The 25,026-nt window shown below is 40.0% G+C and overlaps 1 protein-coding gene across 1 annotated transcript in view; it reads right to left on the bottom strand.

The window, feature by feature from the left end:
* Positions 1–883: 883 nt before the first annotated feature.
* LOC126175894 (spondin-1) overlaps positions 884–25,026 on the bottom strand; it is a 211,238-nt gene continuing 187,095 nt past the window's right edge. Inside the window, exons 10-14 of the mRNA XM_049922950.1 lie at positions 9,647–9,878; positions 8,005–8,206; positions 3,297–3,467; positions 2,593–2,771; positions 884–1,347 (exon numbers count right to left, since the gene is read on the bottom strand). Of these exons, the coding sequence (XP_049778907.1) occupies positions 1,255–1,347; positions 2,593–2,771; positions 3,297–3,467; positions 8,005–8,206; positions 9,647–9,878 (877 nt within the window). The 3' untranslated portion in view covers positions 884–1,254. The remainder of the gene's footprint in view (positions 1,348–2,592; positions 2,772–3,296; positions 3,468–8,004; positions 8,207–9,646; positions 9,879–25,026) is intronic.

Genomic DNA, 25,026 nt, shown 5'->3' with positions numbered 1-25,026 from the left:
GCAACTGCATCTAATCAGCAGCTGTCCATCATGAGAACATGTAATTTGTAATAAACCAGACATTATGATCTGGCATCATTTACTAACTTGTAAAAAATTACAATATAAAACATTGTTCTGGGATGTAAATGCTACATACTAATGTTAAGAGCAATAAATAAATATTTAAAAAATTTAAATTTTCAAAAGCTGTGATTTTCAGTAAAAACAGTTGACTCCCTCTACCACTTGAGTTATGTTGTGTCATATGATCTTCACATTAAAAACAATACTACAAGACTGAATTTCTGGCCAGTACCTATTTTCAGGAGGCAATGTTATGTCATTCCTATGACACATCGACAACATCACATAGGAATGACACAAGAAACACAAAAAACACACTTGAAAATGGAATCATTTCCCAAAACGCACCGTGTGAAAAATAAAATAAAGAAAGTCGTGACTGGTAGCAGATGAGTTATTTATAAACAAACTTTCTATTAGTTTTCTTGACAGAATTTTCTTTCGGCAAATTAGCACTCCAGTCTACCACTAACACTCTGTATGATGAGAATGACTGATTGTTATATGTTGGTAAGGTGGCCCAAGCCGAATAAATATTCTGCACTTTGACATGTCTTGATGATTCATATGATTATTGTCACTGGATGTCAGTAAGTAGCTTCTCTTTTAAGAGAAAATACAATCCATCATAAAAAACTGTAGTTTTATTTCATATTTACAGTATCCACAAATTTTTTATAAAAACTTGATCTTCAATTAAAAAAAAGCGTCATGTTTTTTGAGGTCTTTATTATATAAACAGTAATTATAAAAACTATTTTATTAATTCTAATTGTAAAATAGAAATATATTTTACTTCATATATTTGTCTATTGAAGTCCAGGTAACTTTAAACAAAACTCTATCAAGCTGGTACATCATTCTAATTACTTAAATCGTACCGCAAGGAGTGGATGCCAAAGAACTCAAAATGTAAAAAGAGCCACTTTGACATACAAAATTCATAATTGGTAACATTATCATATACTAAATTATTTCAAATTTCTAAAAAATATATGGCCATCAAAATCATTTTTGCCTTCAGAAAAGTAGTAGTATATCTAAATTAAAAACATTTTTTTCTTGCAGTATGCAAGTAATACAATTATTTTATTATTTCTGTCATAGAAGCAAAATAAAATAACATTTTGTAAGAAATGGAAACTATTTGTCATTTATCAGAAAACTCCATACGAAATCATAATGAAATTATGAATCTGGAACAGGACACACTCCAGCAAAGCACCTTTTTCTTCTCACCAACCTCGTTGGACATCTCCGACCGCCATTTTGTGATTGTGTCTGAAACATTTATTTCAAAACATTACTACAATGATTGATGGAAAAAATATAGGATATCATTTGGCAGTGATGTGAATCAGATTACAATTTCAGGCTTTTAGGACTTATTCGCCAATGAAAAACAAGCACAGAGAAAAATGTAGCAGAAAAGGAACTTCTGAGTTCTAAGAGATTGCATCCTGTGAGAATGCACCTCTGTAATGTGAGATGAGAGAGTGTTGTTGGGGACAGGGAGTTAGGGAAGAAAGGAAAACTGACAATAAATGCTGTAGAGAAATAATAAGTGAGAGGAGGAAATAGAAAAGAAGAAGTACGAAAAAATAATGCAAATCAAGGATAGACAGTAGTAGCAAAAAACAATGTACTAGTTGTAAAATGGCACACAATTTGTGGAGCTGACATGTACTGATGCTCAGAGGTTAGCAGCTCCACACTATTGTGTTATGTGATATTACATAAGTGGTGTCACGTTTGGTGCTTACTTGAGATATTACATCAATGATGTCACTTCTGGTGCTTACATAACTCCAGTAAAGTGCCAGAAGATGCACATGGGAGCTAGAAGGTCAAAGCAATATGTTTTACATCAAAAACTAGGGAGAAGAGGCATTGTTAATGAGAAATACTTTCTATTTATCTCTGAATGATTGGAAATTATTAATTTTCTACTTGATATTGGTAAGAGAGAGCATGTAACTTTTAGGCATTTACATCCTAGTACATAACTATCATCTTTACTTTTCTAAAAATTATAAATTTGTGTATGTGTTTAGTGCTGTGGCTATGGATGTCACAATAAATAAGGAATGCATTTGTTTCCTGCTGCAAGTATCATCTGGTGGTCTTACAACATATCCATAGAAAACCATCCCTTAACAGAGTAAAGAATGAAAATGTAAATTTCAGCCATCCTTCAGTTTGGTAAGTGAGTGCAAAATATGGCGGACCAGTGTTCATCCATGCTCGTTTCATTGTAACAGATTATTATCAGTTCTCTTGAGTCAGATCACAGATCATTCTCTCTCTCTCTCTCTCTCTCTCTCTCTCTCTCTCTCTCTCTCTCTTACACACACACACACACACACACACACACACACACACACACACACGCGCCCACGCGCGCACGCCAGTATGCACTACTCAGCTGAATATAATGATATCATTTCATAAAACATGTTATAACATAGTCAAAACAGACTCCTAGACTGTCCCACCCACTCATTAGTCACTCATCTGTGAACTTACAAGAATCCTGCGCTGCCTTGTTTGGAATCCATATCCACAGCTTACACTGCATCTACTCCAGGGTGACCAGGCAGAAAGCCTGCAGTTTACAGGAGCACCTTGAATAGTGTTTTCTTGGTTTTGTTGCACATCCTGTTGTAGGGCACTAAACTGAGCTGGTGGTTGAACAGGTGCTCCTCCTAAAAATTAAGAACAGAAGTAGAATTACATACATTTTATATTAGCGTCAATTCTAAATTTATGCTTTTATTGTGAGAACTTTTATATATTAAAAAAGCAGGTAGTTCAATCATATCCCTAGTTTGCTGGTGTATCAAACATAGTTCAATCTCTTCTGTGATGGAAATAGCTCTTTCACCATTCAAGATATTATTGACAATTACTTTCAATTAATTGTTAAAATCAACACTGAGATACGTAACAAAAAACATATTCTGAATTTAGAACATGTTGCCATCACAAATGCATATAATTTCTATGTGCGTGTCTATAAACACGCACGCACACACACGCACACACACACACACACACACACACACACACACACACACACAGAAAGAGATCTGAAATATGGACTGGCGATGAGCAACAAAGGCAAATTTCAAGTGATGAGAGGTAAATGCCATGAAAATCAGCTTGTAATGTAAACAAAACCTGAAAGAAATTCCCAACAAAAGTAAGAGAAGATGGACAACTGTTCTTACCAAGAATAACATTACACGAATCTTGACATTCCTTCTCAGTTAGGAAATTATTTCTATTTCCTCTGCAACCACCATAGATGAATTTAATACACATCCCCTTTCTTGCATCAAAATACCAGCGTTGAAAGTACCCACGACATACTCCTGGTTCTGGCTCCATCATACACACCTCTGAAACCGTCCAAATAAATTTGAGACACATTATAGTGTAAAGATATTATGTTCAGTCACATGAAGGTAGTCATAAATTCTATTAGAAATCATGAAATAATAAATGAAAATTGTGAAAAGGATAGATTGCTACTCACCAGAAAGATGACCCATTGAGTCGCAGACAGGTGCAATGAAAATCCCTTCTTAGAGCCTTAGGCTCTTCTGAGAACATCTCCCCTGAATTCATTTCTCTCCTCACCCCTGTGACACCCTGCATACCCACCTTCTACATCCCCCCCCCCCCCCCCCCAATTCACGAATCCAACAATCCTGGACAATCCATTGTAGCTGGTTATTGTGGCCCCACTGAAAGGATTTCAGCCCTCATTGACCGGCACCTCCAACCAATTGCCCGTAATCTAGCCTCCCATGTCAAAGGTACCATCCAGTTCCTTCACTGACTCTTCACAATCCCCACTTCTTTACCTCCTGGTTTCCTACTGGTCACTACTGATGCCATTTCACTATACACTGACATCCCTCGTGCCCATGGTCTTGCCGCACTATCCTAACACTTAACTAATTCTTCTTTGAAGGGAAGGGATACAAACGAATTCACAGCATAGCCATGGACACCCATATAGCATCCTCCTAAGCCAACCAGTTTATGGGCCATCTAGAGGAAACCTTCTTAGCTTCCTAAAACCCCAAACCCCTCATCTGGCTCAGGTTCACTGATAATATCTTCATGATCTATACTCAAGGCCAAGACACCCTATCCTCATTCCTTCACAACCTCAACACCTTCTCTCCCACCTGCTTCACTTGGAACTCTTCAACCCAGTGTGCCACCTTCCTAGATGTTGACCTCCTCCACTCTGGTGGCTCCATCCACACCTCTGTCCACATTAAACCAACCAATCACCAACTGTACGTGCATTCTGACAGTTGCCATCCCTTCCATACCAAAAAATCTTTCTTATACAGCCTTGCCATCTGTGGGCAGCATATCTGCAATGACATGAGCTCCCTGTCCCAGTATGGTGAAGGTATCACCACAGCCTTCACAGACAGGCACTAGCATCCAGACCTAGTGTGCTAACAGCTTTCCCATACCATTTCCTCAAACACACTCAATCCTCCCACCACTCCCAAAGGACCAGCTACAAAGGAGTGCCCCCTTCATTACCCAATACTAGCATGGTCTGGAACAACTGACCCACATCCTTTCTCAGGGCTTTGAATATCTATAATCATGCCCTGAAATGAGGGACATCCTACTACCCCTCCTGAAGTGGTGTTCCATCACCCACCCTCCTCCACAACATCCTAGTCCATCCCTATGCCACTCCAAATCCCAACATCTTGCCACATTGATCATATTCCTATGGAAGGCCCAGGTGCAAACTGCCGAATCCACCCATCCAGCACTTTTATTCCAGTCCTATCACAGGTTCAGCCTACCCCATCAGGGGCCAGGCCATCTGTGAAAGCAGCAATGTCATTTACCAGATCTGCTGCAATCATTGCCCAGCTTTTTATATTGATATGACTACCAATCAGCTGACCATCAGGATGAATGGCGACTGCCAAACTGTGGCCAAGAGCAAAGCAGACCACTCTGTGGCACAGAATGCAGTTTAACATAACATGCTTGATGTCCATGGTTGCTTCACAACCTGGGCCATCTGGATTCTTGCCTTCACTGCCAACTTTTCAGAACTGCATAGATGAGAGTTATCCTTACCACACATTCTCTGCTCCTGAAGTTATTCCAGCCTCAACACATATGTTGAGGCTGGAATAACTTCAGGAGCAGAGAATGTGTGGTAAGGACCTATTGTCCCCACACCCCCTATTCAACAGTTTCTGCCCCCTCATTCTATCACCTCTCTCCCTTTTCACATTCCTTCTTCCTCTTTGTGTGCCACTCTCTGCCAATTTATCCATCCGTCCTTTCCCTTCCCGGCTCCTCTCCTTTTCTGCTCACTGTTGGTTCACCCCCTGCCCCCCCCCCCCCTCTCTCATGCTCTTTTTATACCACCCTCTGCCAATGCATCCACCTGCCCTGCCAGACAGCGATATTCTCTCCCCACCACCCATACGCTGCTGTCCCTCCCCCTTCCATGCCTCACTCCAGATTGGTATTCATGTGACGGTCTCATTTAGTCCGAGCTACTAGTGGTAGTGGTCATGTGTGTGTTATGTGTGCTTGCTAGTGTGAATGTGTGTGTGTGTGTGTGTGTGTTTTCTTTGCTGAAGAAGGCTTTGGCTGAAAGCCAAATGTGTAACAGTCTTTTCATTGTGCCTGTCTGCAAATCAATCGGTCCCCTTTACAGTGAGTAGCAATCTATCCATTTCCAAATATTGTTGACATTCCAACCTGGGGTTTCCACTGTTCACTGAAAACTGTTTTAGACATAAGGAGCATAAAAATTAGTATCCGATGAAAATGCCATTTTTTTTTTAAAAAAAATATTGCAATAACTGGAATTCCACAATGGAAACAACAAACAAAAATGAGGAAAGGCACATAGCTAATCACAAAGATGGTTTTTAAGGTACTAGCAGCAGTTGTTACATGTGAAATATGCGAATTTTCATCATGTCTAGGATTTAATGTTAAACGGTAAGTTCCAATACAGCTGGATGAATGAGTAGCATTTTGGGCCAGAGGAAGGCAGGAGCACACCATCTGCAACAGACACATGCCTAGTAAAGAACTGTGGTATTCTAATCACCTCTTATGTTGATGACCACTATACTTTCATCAGATAATTCCAGTGTCATGTAATAACTACCTTGATTTTGTTAAGAGAAACCAGGGAATATCAGCTTGGCATTCTGCAGTGACTGGGATGATTTTTTCCCAATGAATTCCTGGATTCTCTCTGCCATTGCCAGCACTTCAGGACTTTGATCTGCAAAGTGCTACTCCAGCCTGCAATTGCCTCTAATCATTCAAGCATGGTTAAATACAGCAGCCTCTTCTACATGCCATTGCCTTTTATTGATCTACTTTTACCTCATTTCTATCTTATCACACAGAACATAATACTGTATTGCCTGTTTTTCTACCCTGATACATTCAGCTATTGTTTTGCAAGTGTTTTTTCCAGGTCATTCTTTTTTTCCTCATCTGTCAACAAATTCTTTTAATTTTCTTTTTAGCTGTGGCTCTCAAATTTGTATTTCACACTTAATCCATGTATATATCTCAATGCAGTCCATATTCCTTTTGGCTCAACTTGAGATCTCATCTTGTGTTCCTGCAATATCAGTTGTAACATTTGACTCTGACCAGGTGATTGCACTGGTACGTTATTAATTTTGGTGAACTTGGTTACATTTCCTTGTATGTATTTGCCTTTTATACTTTATATCAAGAGTTTCTCATGACATAGTCAAAATGAGTGGTATTATTTTTCTTGTACTATCACAATCATAAGTTAATGCCTTCTTTTGTCTTGTTCTTCATCAGTCTTCTAAGAAGAATCAATTGATTTCAACAGTTTCACATCTGCATTTCCATTGATAGTGAGAGATAACACTTGATGATAATTTATGCACCCACACACCTTACACCTTTCATTTTTCAGATGAATCTGCTTGAGAATTCAGAAAAAGATTCTGTAATTATCAGCAATTAATGCGTTATTGTGTAAAATGTATGAAATATGGCAACAAAGTGATAAACTCCCATGACTAATACACAGAAAGTTTCTGACTTAGATTTGATCTATGCTTTCCACAGACTTTGTTTCAACACATGGCTATACTATATTAATTAAATGCTGCAGTCCATCACAGCTTCATTTTCATTTTTTCAAGCTAAACAGAAACTTTGTGGATAGAACTTCTGAAGAGAAAGACACAGCAGGGTATAACACAGCTACAGCCGAGGTGGATACATTGGCCACTTGCAGACATTGGCAAGACATTATCCCTATTTAATTTTTGTGAACTGATCGTCTTGAAATCTACAGCAACCATTGTGTTTCTTTATATATTTTATTATTCATGACTTTATCTTTGAAATGAGTAGCATGTAAGACCAAATTGAAGTCCAAAGTTCAGATATTTGGAGAACGAGTGTTCCAGGAAAAGAAATGTTTATTATGTATTAATATATCACTGTGCCAGACTTTGAGCTGAACCTGGATTTCCCACTTTTCATGAGCAGCCACTTTTACCATTGAGCTATTTGATCACACCTCCAGCCCTTACTCAAACCTTCACTGTCATTGATTTCCAAACATTGCACTGAAACGAAATGAATGGATCTGTGGCATTTCATATTACCAAGATAACATGAACAATATTGGTTCAGGCTATCCAGAAATGTTGAATCTACAATGTAATGAATCACAGCAAGCATTTTATTTCAGTGAATTTAACTGAACTGTTATATTAATAAGGTCAGTAGAACAAAAACAGTGTACTTGTTATTCAACCTTAATATGGAATTGTTCTGCCAAGAAGTAATGGAAGAATCCATAAATAAGATTAATAAGGTTAGTTTATGCTTTTGAAACTATAAAATGTCAGGACTAACGTTTGGCTGTAGCCATATCGAATGTGCAGTCAGGGAGCTCTACACAGTGCAGCTGTTGCACAAGCTCGACACGTGTGCTGCACTTCTCCTGCAACTCAGGCTGCACCAGCAGAAGCCGTGTACGCAGCTTCACTCCTTTGCCACAAGAAGCGCTGCAAGGACTCCACTCACTCCAGGCTGTCACTGGACACATGGGATCAGTCTGAAATAAAGTAAGAGTTGCTGTATGCTGATGCTGACAAGGGATGCACAGCATTCTACTTGAATCGATGAAGCACTCATAGGTTCCCTCTTCAGGAATTCAAAAGACAATAGAAAAGTGAAATACCCTGCAGCAACTGTGAAGCATGGGATAAGTTATTCTGAGCATCCTGTTAATAGAAAAGGAAGTGTAGAAATATAATGGAGTGCATAAACCGTGTTCTACCCATAGTCAATTTAAGGATGTTGCTTTGGGCACCGAGCTGAGATTGGCACCAGCAGTGCTACAACTGTAAGATTTATATGCAGGGCATATTGTAATTCACAGCAGCTGCTTGGGGGGCAATGTTTGTATATTGGATCTATCACAACAGGTAGAAAAGTATGTCAGCCTGACAACTGGTTACAAAACTGGGCATGAATCATTCACTTTTGTGAAACAGTCCCAAAACAGGTGAAAATTAATGAGATGAATGCCTATTAATCATTCTTGTTGCTGTCTGCTGAGTGATTGCTTGCAATTCAGAAAGATTCTGGAATCATTGACACAGACATAAATGACAATGATGATGAATCAATTACAGGTTAAAAAATAGGGAGGGGGGAGGGAATTCTGAAGAGAATACAAGGGATGATCATAAAGTTTTGACTATCATCTCAAAAATATAAAGTTTTTGATTAATTGTTTGTTTATTTTGCAGAAACATGTCTGCAGTCCTGATACATATTGAAATCCTTACATACCAGTACCACAGGACACCACATAAGGGGTCAAATCAAAATGGCAAATCCTACGGATAAAATGGAGATTGCCTTTGTGCCACACTAATCTGTTTTTACTAAGGTCGTATATTTGTTATATCAGCCTGCATTGTGATCAACTCATCTTTCCTTTACAACAGTTTACAATACGAGTATAGACATTGCCAACTGCAGCACCGTATTCTGCTTATTTACATTTCTCTGAATTTGAATATGCATGCCTATAACAGTTTCTTTGGCACTTCAGTGTACAAAAAGTATTTAAAAATAGAGCACATATTTCAAGTTTTAGTACAACAGCATCCATCAAAACTGAAAATAAGAGAAATTAATTTTTGGATGCTGATGTTGTAAGTATTATCAAGGAAGTAAAATTAAATTCTATCAGCTGAAATCATATACTGTGTGCTCACGTTTTTAAATATATTGCACAGCTAAATTTTGAGGTTAAAAATCTGAAAGAGCCATATTTATATGTAAAAGAGAGAAAAGGAGGTATGACAAGTAGACCAGATCATAGACAGGTTTTACAGGAAAACTTAAAAGCCTGGCACTAAAAGGCTACAATTTTACAATAACATCAGTAATGTGTAAAACTGGTTTACTCCAATCAATCTTCTTTGAGATTGGGTTTTACCTTACAGGGAGGCAGAATTACAGGTGAATGTTGGTTACTTACAAATTCAGGTGGAGGTGGTGGACCAGTGCACTCAGGAAGCATGCATTTGTCTTTCTCCACCAATGATACATGTGGACATTTCTTGCGACCCATTCTGTCCAGGAATTTTCTTGTTCTCATGGTGAAACCTATTCCACAAGAAACTGAACACTCCGACCATGGACCCCACTCTGTTGTCCCACAAATTGCACCATTGTCCTCAACAAAGAAACCATCTTCTTCAAGGCCGCCCCTGGGTAATAAAACAGAGACTTATCATCATTACCTAGCACCTGAATATCAGCTTTCATAAATTATTGTATTTTTGAGGCAATGTGACACAAATTTGATTATAAAGTAACTTTTGTAATTTCTGTTGATTTCACTGTGGTGAAACATTCTGTAGAAGTAGGCAGAGTTGAGATAACAAGACAAATCACCAAGAGAACAGAGAAACCAGGTGGAAAGGTGAGAAATAAGTACTGGGTTTTCAGCAGCAAGTGAGACTGTTGGCAACTGAAGCAAAGGAAGTGATAGGAAAGACTATAACCACCATAAAAAATGTACTGTGCACAAGCATGAAGTCTGTTATTTTGCTTCAGTTCTGATGAGCCCTAGATGAAATGTTCTGTTAGATTAGATTAGATTAGATTTACTTTCATTCCAATTGATCCATAGTAAGGAGGTCCTCCAGGATGTAGAACATGTCAGAAAAACAATAATACATGACAAATATTTACAACTCAAACAAATAAGATAATGTACCATTCCACAGGTCCCAAGAGGAATGATCATCATTTTTTTTAATGAACACTATATGAAAGAATCATTTTACAAACACTAATGCACTGAATTTAAAATAAAAAAGTTTTTTTTATTTGTAAGGTAATAAACATGTAATAGAACTACTATAATACTTATTTACAATGAACACATTACTGCACTGAAATTGTGCATAAGTTATGAAGAACATATGAGTCATGTAGTAATAGTGATACATATAAGTAGTGCAGTATGCTACAGCTATGAAGTTGTTAAAATTCCAACAAGGCAACCAAAGAGGGTTGGAATCTCAGAAAAAACTTGGAAGCACTTTTTGTTTAAGTCAGGAAAATTTTCTGACCTATAATCATTCTGAAGTGAACTGTTGATGGTAAAAATTTTCATAAACAATAAAGTCAATATAGAATGAACTTTGTTTTTTACTGGCATTTTTTCACTGTCCAGAACCTATCCTACTGAAACAGCTATAGTTCATGCAAAAACTTTAATTTGCTGCCACATGGCTCTTATGCAGGGTTATTGAAGAAAATGTTGCTAATTTTTTCACCTAGCCTTAAGAAATTAGAAACTGAAATACAATAAACCCTTTATATTTGGAGCATAATATGCTACATATAATAATACCATATCACAAATCCATTCAGTTGTCTCTCACGGCAACTTATCTTCCTGCTACTAGTCTATCAAAGAGACAAAGCATCTGCAACATCTGAAAACCCAAGTTGGAGTACCCAATAACAATAGTGAAGGGCCAAGAAATACTTTTTCATATTAAGAAAGTAGGGTAGTAACCCAGGTGAAATATAGCAAGGTGGAATTATTCCTTTTGCTACAATACTACTTTTTGTAAAACTAATTTTTTATTGTATTTCAACTGACTCCAATTATACATGTAAAGCATAAACCATGTGTATACAAGATTGCCAAGTAATTACTCATGCAATATTTTACACATTCTTATTATTCAGATTATAATTTACAAGCAGCTGACTCTAGTGATATAGTCAGTTTTGCATGACATATTTTCTTTCAAGATAAATTGGTTGTTGGAATTGTTCCCAGGCCATGTGATTATAAATATAGTATGAGCTAGTATCTGTTTATTCACAAAAAGACCTAGCTGATTAGAAAGACCTAATTTTGTTCTTTCCAATAACCATTCTCCTTTCTCTGAAAATTCATTAAGTTATAAATTATTCTTGATTAAAATTGGCATAAGCCAAAAAATTCTTCTGTTATTTGAACATGTGCACTTGTTTATTTCCCAGATTTAAAATTATACTGTTGTTGGCGTAATTTATCTAAACTGGTTAGTGTCTTTGATTATCCAAATAAGTCACCAATAAAGAAATTGCATCATCATCACCATCATCATCATCATTTAAGACTGATTATGCCTTTCAGCGTTCAGTCTGGAGCATAGCCCCCCTTATACAGTTCCTCCATGATCCCCTATTCAGTGCTAACATTGGTGCCTCTTCTGATGTTAAACCTATTACTTCAAAATCATTCTTAACCGAATCCAGGTACCTTCTCCTCGGTCTGCCCCGACTCCTCCTACCCTCTACTGCTGAATCCATGAGTCTCTTGGGTAACCTTGCTTCTCCCATGCGTGTAACGTGACCCCACCATCTAAGCCTGTTCGCCCTGACTGCTACATCTATAGAGTTCATTCCCAGTTTTTCTTTGATTTCCTCATTGTGGACACCCTCCTGCCATTGTTCTCATCTACTAGTACCTGCAATCATCCTAGCTACTTTCATATCCGTAACCTCAATCTTGTTGATAAGGTAACCTGAATTTGCATACATTACAGTAATTGCAAACCTGAGAAATTTACATGAAACTAATTAATTCACCATTAGGTATACAGAGTATCAATCAAATAGTACATTTGACTTTAATATTTTTCTAATCATCTAATATACAGTTAAGATTATTGCTAGGCTATATAGGTTGACAGTATGACTAAATCCAATCTATGTATTGTTATAAACTAAAATATAATCACTAATTTCTCAAAATATCCATGCACTCCTGTTTATAGATCCCCTCCAGACAATGAATCACCCATCTAAACCTAGCTACTGACCGATTAGCATCTCAATGTTGAAGTCTGTAGAATTCTTTTTTGAGCAACATCTCCATATCATTGTATCTAAAGTATGGGATTAGTTGTAGAATTATGGTGAGGAGGAACATCAGCTTTGAACTTGTTAAAAGACTATTGATGAATTATTCTGCCTCTGTCTGGTATCCCTTTATAGTGTCACTAATTTAGTTGACTAGTGTCATCATCTTTAAGGCAAATGGACTGATCAGATGAGAGTTATTAACAAAGTTCTCACCAATGAACTGCTAATTACATGACAAATGTATGGAAGACCAGCTATAGCTCAAGTGTGATTTTATCAGATTAAATGTGCAAATAAGTGAATCTTAAATAATGGTGTTGTATCTGCTATTCCTCAATGTAGTTCTAAATGTAAACAGTTTTCAGCAAGAGGCTACAAAGTTGGAGCTGCTGTGGAACATCAGTTTATAACCAGGTTAATAATCATATACAGGGTTGCAGGTTATCTCTACTACTGGAAAACTAACAAAGTGAAAGAAACTGTAGGAAGAGGAATAGAAGTGTAATGGGGACAGACAGCAATGCTAAGGTTCACAAATGACACAGCGCTTCTGGCTGGGTGTAAAAAGATCTTGTTGATCAGATATTGATTTAGTAATAAGGGAGAAGTTCCTGATAATATACAACACAAACATAGAATTGCATCAAAATGAAATGTGGAACATTAGGAATCCACAATGAAGAAACTGGAAGCAGCTGAAGTGCAGTGCCATTTTAGAACATGAAAAATTAAGTGGACAAATAAATCACTGAAAACGCTAGGGAAGAAATCTACAGAAGAGCTTACCAGAAGAAGACAGTGGTTAATAGGGCATTTGCTATGGCATCCTAGAGTAGTTAGCAAGATGCTGGAAGGCACTATAGTGGGGAAGACTAGTATTTATTTATTTTATTTATTTATTTATTTATTTATCCATCTTTAACCACTTGCATGCAATCGATGTCGTCATGAGCAATGTACAATTTACATATTAAGAAATATAACTATTGTGAGGTATCACACAAAGCTAAAGTATACATTTTAAAAGAACATACATAATAAAGGAATACATTTGATACATAAAGATATCCCACATAACTAAAGTGTGCATTTTAAAGAATGTGCATAATAAAAAAAATACATTTCATACATAAGGATTTCTCCACATGTTTAACAATTAAATGTGGAACTCCAGAGACAAAAAAAGCTTAGGAAGAGGTTCAAACAGAGTTGCAAGTTGTTTCGTAAGTCAGGTCTATTTTTGAAGAGTTTTCAAATTCTTTAACACTGTAAAAAGCTTTGTCTTTCAGCCATTTTTTAGTCTTACTTTTGAATATATTAAGAGAGGCACAATGTGCCTGCACAGGTAATGCATTGAAAAGCCTTATTCCCATGTATTCATAACTGTCTTGTGTTTTCTTGAGTCGAGTTGTTGGTATGTCTATCTTAAATGTTTGACAGGTGCTATGATTATGAACGGACTGCCTAAGGTTGTAACTGTTAAAGTTTTCTTTTATGTACAAAAGGCAGCTGTATATAAAAAGAGAAGGGACTGTCATTATCTGTAATTCTTTGAAGTATGACCTACATGATACGTTATTTTTGGTAATCCCAGAGATGCTCCTGATGGCTTTCTTCTGCCAAATAAAAATTTTCCTTGACCATGGAGAATTACCCCATAGAAGAATACCATAGCTAATATGGCAATGAAAGAATGCATAATAGGAATTAATCAGTAGGCTTTCAGAAACACAGGTGCGTAATTTTTTCAGTAGATAGATAACTCGCGAAAGCTTTCGAGATATGTTGTCTATGTGACTCTGCCAGGTTAATTTCATATCTAAGTATATGCCAAGAAGTTTGGTAGAAGTGTACTCAACATCAGCATTGGATAAGCTGAAGGATATATTTACAGTCTTTTCATAGTTAATAGCTAACTCATTTGCTTCGAACCACATATTGGATAATCTGAGAAAATCTTTACTTTGCTCCTTCAGTTTATTTATGTCCTTCCCTGAATTGATGAAAGTTGTATCATCTGCGTAAAGCACAGATTTGCATGGAATATTGCTGGGCAGGTAATTTATAAATATTATAAACAGTAATGGCCCAAGCACTGATCCTTGGGGTACACCTCTAGTGACATTCAGTAGCTGTGACTTTTGACCATTGTAGCTTACAGTTTGCTTTCTATTACTGAGATATGATTTAATGAGGGAGAGTTCCAGATCCCTAATGCCATAACACCATAGTTTTTCCAGCAGTATTGTGTGGTTTACAGAATCAAATGCTTTGCTTAAGTCCACTAGTGTGGCTTCAGCAGATAATTTGGATTCAAAAGAAGATTGAACAATAGAAACAACATTTTCAACAGCATTAATTGTTGATAACTGGGCCCTAAAACCATATTGAGACTTAGTCAGTACATTGTTATTTGAGAAATGCATGTTAATTTTCTTTTGTATACAATATTCGATTATTTTTGAAAAAATAGGTATCAGAGAAATTGGATGATAATTATTAGTGCAGTTTTTATCGCCCTTTTTGTGTAATGGAATTAGTACTGTCTTCTTTAGACAAATACCACTGTCAAATACTCAGTTTATGAGTGTGCAGAGAGGGAATGATATCAAGTCGATTATTTTTTTAATCACAAAATTTGAGAGGCCATAAATATCTTCTGATCTGGAGTCACTTAACTTTGCCACTGGTTTAATTACATCACTTATTTCCACATGTCCCCAATTACAGGTTGTCACAGTATCAGCAAAGTTTTGTAAAAACTGGTTTATATAAGTAGATTGTGAATTTGATTTTGAACTCTTCTTATGAGGAGGTGAGGGATTAGGGTTTGCTGCAATGATAAAAAAGAGGTTAAATTCATCTGGGGTGACATTAACATCAGTTGTAACTTTTACACTATAACTACCTGTACCTAATTCTGCTTTAATTACCCTCCATGCAGCCTTACACTTATTATTGGAGTTTTTAATGAAGATATCACTTGCTCCACATTTTGCTAATCTGATTTGTGATCTGTAGTGTCTCTTGAGGCTAACATACATTGCATTGTCAACACTACCATTTTTTACCTTATCATAGCATATCAAAACCATTAATCTTAGCTTCTGTAAATATGGTGTGAACCACCTATGTGGAGTAGTTCTACCATGCTTTCTTGCCATAGTTTTGTTTCGTTGTTAACCATTGGGCAGGAGGTATTGAAAATGTCAGATAGAGTACTAACAAACCTGCTACAAGCCTCCTCAACATTGTTGGAAGCATATATTATATTATTCCAGTTTAGTACCTTCAGCTTATTCCTGAAGTTATTTATGCTTTTATCATTTAATAACCTGACATACTGGGTTGGTTCACAATCCCCCATTGTTTCATTAATTGTTAGTTTTACCCATATACCTTTGTGATCTGTCAGATGGTCGACATTAAGGAGTCCCAATTCAAAATCATCTTTATGTATATTTGTGATAAAATTGTCGAGACAAGAAAGTTGTCTTGTGGGACTATAATTTGCACAGAAGAGATTATGGGATCTTAGCATGTTAAGCAAATTAGTATTTTTGTGTGTTTTCTTCCTTACATCAAAATTTAAATCTCCTAAAATTACTGTCTTGTGTTTGGTATATTTTTCTGTACTGTGAATAAGTTTATCTAAACACTCTACAAATTGATCGGCATCACTATAAGGAGAATGGTATAGGTTGACCAAGACTAAAATATATAAAACAGACTAGAGAGAATTTTGGATGTAGCAGGTATGTAGAGGTCGAAATATTAGGGCAACATACGAGAAAAAGAAATCAGGTGAACATGTGAAACACTCAGCAGAAAAATCACTATTTATTCCTGTTTCAGCTGCAGAATGTCCAACACTGATTAACAATGGACTTGCCTCTCCATGAAAAATGTTATTATCAGTTTGTTCACCTTATTACCACATCTCAAAATTCCTACTATCCATCCTATTTTGATATACTACCTTTACAATACCTGTATCATCAACGTGAAATTTTCAAATTTAGTTCTTGATGTATTACTTGGAGACACTTGTTTCAATTTATTTGGCTAGTGTTTGTTTGGTAATTTGAGGTTTTCCCAGCATGTGTGGCTGGCATTTTCAAAGAATTATCCTCCACTGCTCACAACAGACACAATTCAGCTACAGATTGGGGTCACATAATTTGTGGCACCACTATTTGAAGGCCTTTCTCTGGTCATCAGCAGCACGCCTTCTCACTAGCTACCTGTAGTCATTGTTCTCTTTAAGCTAGGAATCCAACATTCACCTAACATAAGGCTTCTGTCTGTCTTACTGAAGTTGTTGTCTTGCTTGCAGACCTTGATGGTTTTTCAGAACAAACAGGTAATTCTAATTTCTCTCAACAGATGGAAATTTAGTTTTTGCAAATTTTATAAAAAGTCTCTATTTTTCAATGGCTGCTCAACACTGGCTGATTCCTTCATCTATCATAGCACGCAGTTGAGTTTATGGTCTTGTTATTCCAACATAGACTTTGCTGCAATGGCATGCCATTCAGTAAGTGTCTCATACTGTGAGGGGGTCCAATTTGTCTTTAGCTGGTCAGAGATACTCATTGATTCTCTTAGTCAGTTCCTGTACTATTTTTATACTATGTTTTCAAAGTGTATCACCCTGATGATGTATGGCAGAAAGACCATCTCAGGGTTTCTTCTTTGCCGTGTGTTGGGTTTCATCACATTTTCATGTCTATTGTGGAATACGCTCCTCAAAGCACATTCCAAGTGTTGTATCTTGGACTACAGTTCTATCTGTGAAAAGGAATCATCATACCTATTTGTTGCTAGAAGCTGTAAAGATCTATGAGCACCATAATTGCTTCAATAAGAAAAGAGAAAGACCCATGGTAAGCAGAGATGTTACAGTTCTGTTTCGCAGAGAACAATGACTGCAGGGAGCCCGTGGGAAGGCACATCAGGCAAGACCGCAGCAAGGTCTTTGGACAATGACGCCTTGACGATATATGGCATCTATCCATGAACTCACTTTCAGTCCTCAGTGCAGTGGGTCCTATTTGGGGTCCCACAAGGTCTGATGCTTGATACATTGTCGTTCACTCTGTGCCCAGCTGATTGCCAACACATCTTTACTTGGCGCTTCTACTGTATGTGGACAGCATAGTGCTGTATGCAAGCATCATTAATGTTCAGCTCATGGAGCACAGACTTCAGTCTAACCGTAATGACCCAGTCGAACTCTCAGTCTTGCACGGAACCTACCTCAGAATTTTTCGAAGGTAGACCTCCATCTGGTAGCTAGAATACGTTATGTCTAGGAGATGTCTGCTGATGTCACAGAAGTGACACACCCACAACATAGGCATGCTACAACAACACTAGACCTCAATGCCTGTTGTTGGAATGATATGTTTTCTTTCAACATACTAATGTGGCCACTTTTTGTGTGTTTCAGGTTAACACCAGGGATGACACTGCAGAAGAGAAGAAGCTATGCTGCATTCGTGAGAGTGTTCAAAGGAGCAGCGCCTTTATAGAAGATTGAGAGATAAAGATACCTGCTAAGAGGATTTGGCTGCTCAATTTAAGTCCACTGTGGGCAACCTGAAGCAGACTCCTTTGGGCATCTACATCTACGTGATTACTCTGCTACTCACAATAAAGTGCCTGGCAGAGGGTTCAATGAACCACCTTCAAGCTGTCTCTGTACAGTTCCACTCTCGAACGGCACGCGGGAAAAACGAGCACTTAATTTTTTCTGTGCGAGCCCTGATTTCTCTTATTTTATCGCAATGATCAGTTTTCCCTATGTAGGTGGGTGCCAACAGAATGTTTTCGCAATCGGAGGAGAAAACTGCCGATTTGAAACTTCATGAGAAGATCCCATCGCAACGAAACACGCCTTTGTGTTAATGATTGCCACTCCAATTCATGTATCATGTCTGTGGCACTATCTCCCATACTTCACGATAATACAAAACGAGCTGCCCTTCTTTGTACTTTTTCGATGTCATCCGTCAGTCCCATCTGTGGTATCGATAAATCTGATGTCACAGCGTAGGCGCCCATTGTTAGGTTGGCACTACGAGAGTGGAAGATCTTCGCCGACCACAGCGCCCTCTAGATGACGCTGTGCAGCTCTACGAGCGCCTCTCCACTTTCGCACAGTTCTTCAAGAGCAGACGGCTGGGACACTTTGCTCCAGCTTCGATTGGTATAGAGACTTTGCACTACTTACGACGGGTCTAAGGCTTCGCACCTACGTGCTCATCTGTACAAAGTTATGTAATCAGGTTGGCTATGTTTATACACTAGTAAACCCCTTTTACTTACTTGCAGTACCGACGTGTTTTACCTCACCTGCTCCTACTCGCTTCCTTCATTCGGTCAACCTTTAAGTTTTCAGGAGCAGACCCACGCGCCGCCTTCCAGGCGGGATACAAAACCATGTGATGCGGATCCCACACCGCACAGCAATACTCCAGATTAGGGCGGACAAACGTGGTGTAAGCAGTCTCTTTAGTAGACCTGTTGGACGTTCTAAGTGTTCTGCCAATGAATCGCAGTCTTTAGTTGGCTCTACCCACAACATTATCTATGTGATCGTTCCAATTTTGGTATTTGTAATTGTAATCCCTAAGTATTTAGTTGCATTTACGGCCTTCAGATTTGTGTGACTTATCGCGTAATCGAAATTTAGCGGATTTTTTTTTTTTAGTACTCATGCGAATAACTTCACCCTTTTCTTCATTCAGGGTCAATTGCCACTTTTTGCACCATACAGATACCTTATCTAAATCATTTTGCAATTCGTTTTAGTCATCTGATGACTTTACAAGAAGGTAAATGACAGCATCATGTGCAAACAATCTAAGACGACTACTGAGATTGTCTCCTATGTCGTAAATATAGATTAGGAAGAATAGAGGGCCTATAACACTTCCTTGGGGAACACCGGGTATTACATCTGTTTTACTCGATGACTTACCGTCTGTTTCTACGAACTGTGACCTTACTGACAGGAAATCAGGGATCCAGTCGCACAACTGACGCGATACTTCGTATGCACGCAGTTTGGTTAGAAAACGCTTGTGAGGAACGCTGTCGAAAGCCTTCCGGAAATCTAAAAATATGGAATCAATTTGACATCCCCTGTCGATAGCACTCATTACTTCATGGGTATAAAGAACTAGTTGTGTTTCGCAAGAACTATATTTTCTGAATCCCTGCTGACTATGCGTCAATAAATCGTTTTCTTCAAGGTACTTCATAATGTCCGAATACAGTATATGTTCCAAAACCCTACTGCAAATCGACGTTAGTGATACGGGCCTGTAATTCAACGGACTACTCCTACTTCCCTTTTTGGGTATTGGTGTGACTTGAGCAATTTTCCAGTCTTCAGGTACGGATCTTTCTGTGAGCGAGGGGTTGTATATAATTGATAAATATGGAGCTATTGTATCAGCATACTCTGAGAGGAACCCGACTGGTGTACAATCTGGACCGGAAGCCTTGCTTTTATTAAGTGATTTAAGCTATTTTGCGACACCGAGGATATTTATTTCTATGTTTCTCATCTTGGCAGTTGTTCTTGACTGGAATTCAGGAATATTTACGTCGTCTTCTTTGGTGAAGAAGTTTCGGAAAATCGTGTTTAATAACTCTGCTTTAGTGGCACTGTCATCAGTGACTTCACCGTTGTTATCGCGGAGTGGAGGTATTGACTGCGTCTTGCCACTGGTGTGCTTTATGTATGACCAGAATCGCTTTGGGTTTTCTGCCAGATTTCGAGACAGAGCTTCGTTATGGAATTTACTGAAAGCATCTCGCATTGAAGTACGCGCTATATTTCGAACTTCTGCAAAACTTTGCAAGTCTTGGGGATTTTGCGTTCTTTTAAATTTGGCATGCTTTCTTCGTTGCTTCTGCAACAGCAATCTGAGCCGTTTTGTGTACCATGTGGGATCAGTGCCATCACTTATTAATTTATGTTTGTATATATCTCTCAATTGCTGTCGATACTATCTCTTTGAAATCATTCCACAACTTTTCTATGCTTACACGATCAGATCGGAAGGAGTGCAGACTGCCTCTTAAAAAGGCATTAAGAGCATTTTTATCAGCTTTTTTAAATAGACATACTTCGCGTTTCTTTTTGATGGTTGTAGGAGTCAATATACAAAGTTCCACAACAGCCATACTTAGCTTACACAGAATCCTCCTGATCTGATGGACACTATCAGGACCAGATTAGCTTCAATGTGTGGGAAGGAATTTTTGGTGATCACCTTGAATGACTGGACATCCTTTTGCAATGCCTCTTGAGTGAGACATATCTGCACTCCTCTGTGATGCAATGGCTCCACTCTAGAAGAAGCTCCTCTGCTAACATGAAGAGTTATGTGACTGCTATGTGACAATGCCCAAGCCCAGTCCCCTGGCGCGATGTGGAAATGGTTCGAGAACACCCTACTCAATCGACACATCACACAAGGTGATCCAGGTGCGTGGACCACTCGCTCTTTGGACCTGAACCCTTTGGATTTCTCCTAGAATGAGTAGGCGAATGGGCGCCATGTATGTAGAGTACATCTGAGAATGCTGCCTGTGGCGCCATTTGTATGAGTCCTGGTGTATCTGAATGAAAGAGGCAGCCAATGTTGTGGAATGTGCATTGGTGTCTGGAGGCCTGTGAAGAGAAATTTGAACACATCTTCTATGAAAATGTCCATTAAATCTACATATACAATGCATGAAAAGAAAGTGAAGCACCCTGAAAACACAGCTGGATGTCAATGTAACATCGTAGATGTACGCACCATTTTCAGGTGTGTAAATGAGCTACAGTTCTCTGTGACCAGTAGACTGACCGCCAGAGAGCAGTGCAGACTGCCCCTGTGGGCAGCCTCCTCTGCCTTGGCGTGACTCAGCACGATTCCACACACTTTACACGGGTTCAAAATTGGTTCAAATGGCTCTGAGCACTATGGGACTCAACTTCTGAGGTCATCAGTCCCCTAGAACTTAGAACTACTTAAACCTAACTAACCTAAGGACATCACACACATCCATACCCGAGGCAGGATTCGAACCTGCGACCGCTACGGTCGCAGCGGTTCCAAACTGCAGCGCCTAGAACCGCTCGGCCACCCCGTCCGGCACTTTACACGGGGCTGCTGGCTGCTGCTGACTGCCACTGGCACCATGATTGATGGTCAGAGTCTTCTCGCCTCCTCAGCGATCCTATGTCATCACCGTTGTCATTGCAACGTCCACAAGGACTGCGCGATGGCGTCGGCACATTCCTGATGGGGCGAACGCTGCTTCCGCCCTGCTGTCAGGGACAGTTTGGAACGTCATCGATCCATTTGTGTATTGTAGAACAACAAATTTTTGTTTCTTTAACACTGCTTTACTAACGCCTTTGGGCATCAGGCAGGTATCCATTCACCAAGCCACTATTCACCGACGTCCTGGGGTTGTGGTACAATGCATCGTGACGTCGATCTGCCCACAACTGCCACCAAACGTAACGTCGGAAGTGTAGCTGCGGCCAGCATCGCAGCCGCAAGTACAGACGGCAGTCCAGCACTACGGGCTGGTGACTGACTCATTTTTTTCGGCCTTTTTTGTTTTCTGTGTTACAGCTGTGATTAGTAAACAGGACGTCCATAAGAATTTAAAAGTGACATGTACGAAACTGCAGTAACCTGCGGAGATCTCACAATTCATGGGTAATTCTAGGGAGTGGCATTTGCGATCGGTGAGGTGCCAGTACCGTAATTAGCAGGGCGTTAATTTCTGTGTAGACGGGAGTGTCAGCTACGTGAAGCACGTGCAGCTTTGAATAACGCTGGTTCGTAACACGTCGCAAAGATTAGTCTACTTGTTTCCCCGGCTGTATGTTTATTGTCGTTGCCCCCATACATTTTTTTATTGTCATACGGAGATTACACAAAAGCCAGAAACACCGCAGCGACTGCAGCGTTGACGCAGAAGCAACGCTACGTTGGAATACAAGCAGGCACTCTATAAGCTATTAATGAGAGTGCTCGAGCCGAGTTAGTAGTACCTTTCCCTTCTACTGATCCTGTTGCAGCTAATCTGGTAAATTCCTTTCTGCGTAAATCAATGAGGATGTGTTGATGAGCTGAAAACTGCCGCTAACTCAGATAACTGGTCAGATGAAGCGCACTTGATTAAGACCAAGTATCGTTTGATTGACGAGATGAAAATATACATCATATATCGTGAGGAGTTAAATAAAGCACAAATATGTCAACAGCTTACAAAGGGGTTTATCAACGTTATTGCAAGCAGAACAGCGCGAAGGTTGTTTAAATCAGAATTCTTTAACGGTATGAAAGAATACAATATAAATTAAATATAACATCCGCTTTGAAGGCTCGACAAGAAATGCCATTTTATTTTACAGCTTCCTCTGTTCGTCGCTGTTTACATTCTTGGAGAGAGTGTCTGCTCCTTGACAGTCGAGACAACGCCAGTCGCAACGTCAAGACATAAAAGGCCCAGCCCACAGCGGGTGAAGCAGTTTACTCGCCGTAGCGGCTTGCAGATTACTCGAACCGCACACCTCTCCTTTCAACTCTGCACAAACGTGAAACAAAACGACCGCGCACAGTACTATCTGTTTCGCGACTTATTTCGTTCCTAATACTAATTTAGTATTTTGGCTCTATCGTCTGTCCTTGCATTAATAGCAAGCGGGAAATATTGTTGCCTTAATAGCATGTAAAACTGGAGTAGGTAGTGGCTTAGGGAAATACACTCCTGGAAATTGAAATAAGAACACCGTGAATTCATTGTCCCAGGAAGGGGAAACTTTATTGACACATTCCTGGGGTCAGATACATCACATGATCACACTGACAGAACCACAGGCACATAGACACAGGCAACAGAGCATGCACAATGTCGGCACTAGTACAGTGTATATCCACCTTCGCAGCAATGCAGGCTGCTATTCTCCCATGGAGACGATCGTAGAGATGCTGGATGTAGTCCTGTGGAACGGCTTGCCATGCCATTTCCACCTGGCGCCTCAGTTGGACCAGCGTTCGTGCTGGACGTGCAGACCGCGTGAGACGACGCTTCATCCAGTCCCAAACATGCTCAATGGGGGACAGATCCGGAGATCTTGCTGGCCAGGGTAGTTGACTTACACCTTCTAGAGCACGTTGGGTGGCACGGGATACATGCGGACGTGCATTGTCCTGTTGGAACAGCAAGTTCCCTTGCTGGTCTAGGAATGGTAGAACGATGGGTTCGATGACGGTTTGGATGTACCGTGCACTATTCAGTGTCCCCTCGACGATCACCAGTGGTGTACGGCCAGTGTAGGAGATCGCTCGCCACACCATGATGCCGGGTGTTGGCCCTGTGTGCCTCGGTCGTATGCAGTCCTGATTGTGGCGCTCACCTGCACGGCGCCAAACACGCATACGACCATCATTGGCACCAAGGCAGAAGCGACTCTCATCGCTGAAGACGACACGTCTCCATTCGTCCCTCCATTCACGCCTGTCGCGACACCACTGGAGGCGGGCTGCACGATGTTGGGGCGTGAGCGGAAGACGGCCTAACGGTGTGCGGGACCGTAGCCCAGCTTCATGGAGACGGTTGCGAATGGTCCTCGCCGATACCCCAGGAGCAACAGTGTCCCTAATTTGCTGGGAAGTGGCGGTGCGGTCCCCTACGGCACTGCATAGGATCCTACGGTCTTGGCGTGCATCCGTGCGTCGCTGCGGTCCGGTCCCAGGTCGACGGGCACGTGCACCTTCCGCCGACCACTGGCGACAACATCGATGCTGTGGTGACCTCACGCCCCACGTGTTGAGCAATTCGGCGGTACGTCCACCCGGCCTCCCGCATGCCCACTATACGCCCTCGCTCAAAGTCCGTCAACTGCACATACGGTTCACGTCCACGCTGTCGCGGCATGCTACCAGTGTTAAAGACTGTGATGGAGCTCCGTATGCCACGGCAAACTGGCTGACACTGACGGCGGCGGTGCACAAATGCTGCGCAGCTAGCGCCATTCGACGGCCAACACCGCGGTTCCTGGTGTGTCCGCTGTGAGGGCGTGTGATCATTGCTTGTACAGCCCTCTCGCAGTGTCCGGAGCAAGTATGGTGGGTCTGACACACCGGTGTCAATGTGTTCTTTTTTCCATTTCCAGGAGTGTATCTTCTGCAGGACATGAGTCTTCTCGACAGAAGGGAGAAAATAATGTTTTAGGAGTAAGAGCATACCTGATAACCACGTGGGTCAAGCCAGACTAGAGTAAGGAAGAAACCGAGTGAGGTGGCGCAGTGGTTAGACACTGGACTCGCATTCGGGAGGACGTCGGTTCAATCCCGCGTTCGGCCATCCTGATTTAGGTTTTCCGTGATTTCCCTAAATCGCTCCAGGAAAATGCTGGGATGGTTCCTTTCAAAGGGCACGGCCGACTTTCTCCCCCTT

This window comes from Schistocerca cancellata, chromosome 3 (assembly GCF_023864275.1).
Source record: "Schistocerca cancellata isolate TAMUIC-IGC-003103 chromosome 3, iqSchCanc2.1, whole genome shotgun sequence".
In the NCBI taxonomy this organism is placed as follows: Eukaryota; Metazoa; Arthropoda; class Insecta; order Orthoptera; family Acrididae; genus Schistocerca; species Schistocerca cancellata.
Note: the sequence above shows the minus strand (reverse complement) of the source record. Positions and strands in the feature narration are given on the sequence as shown.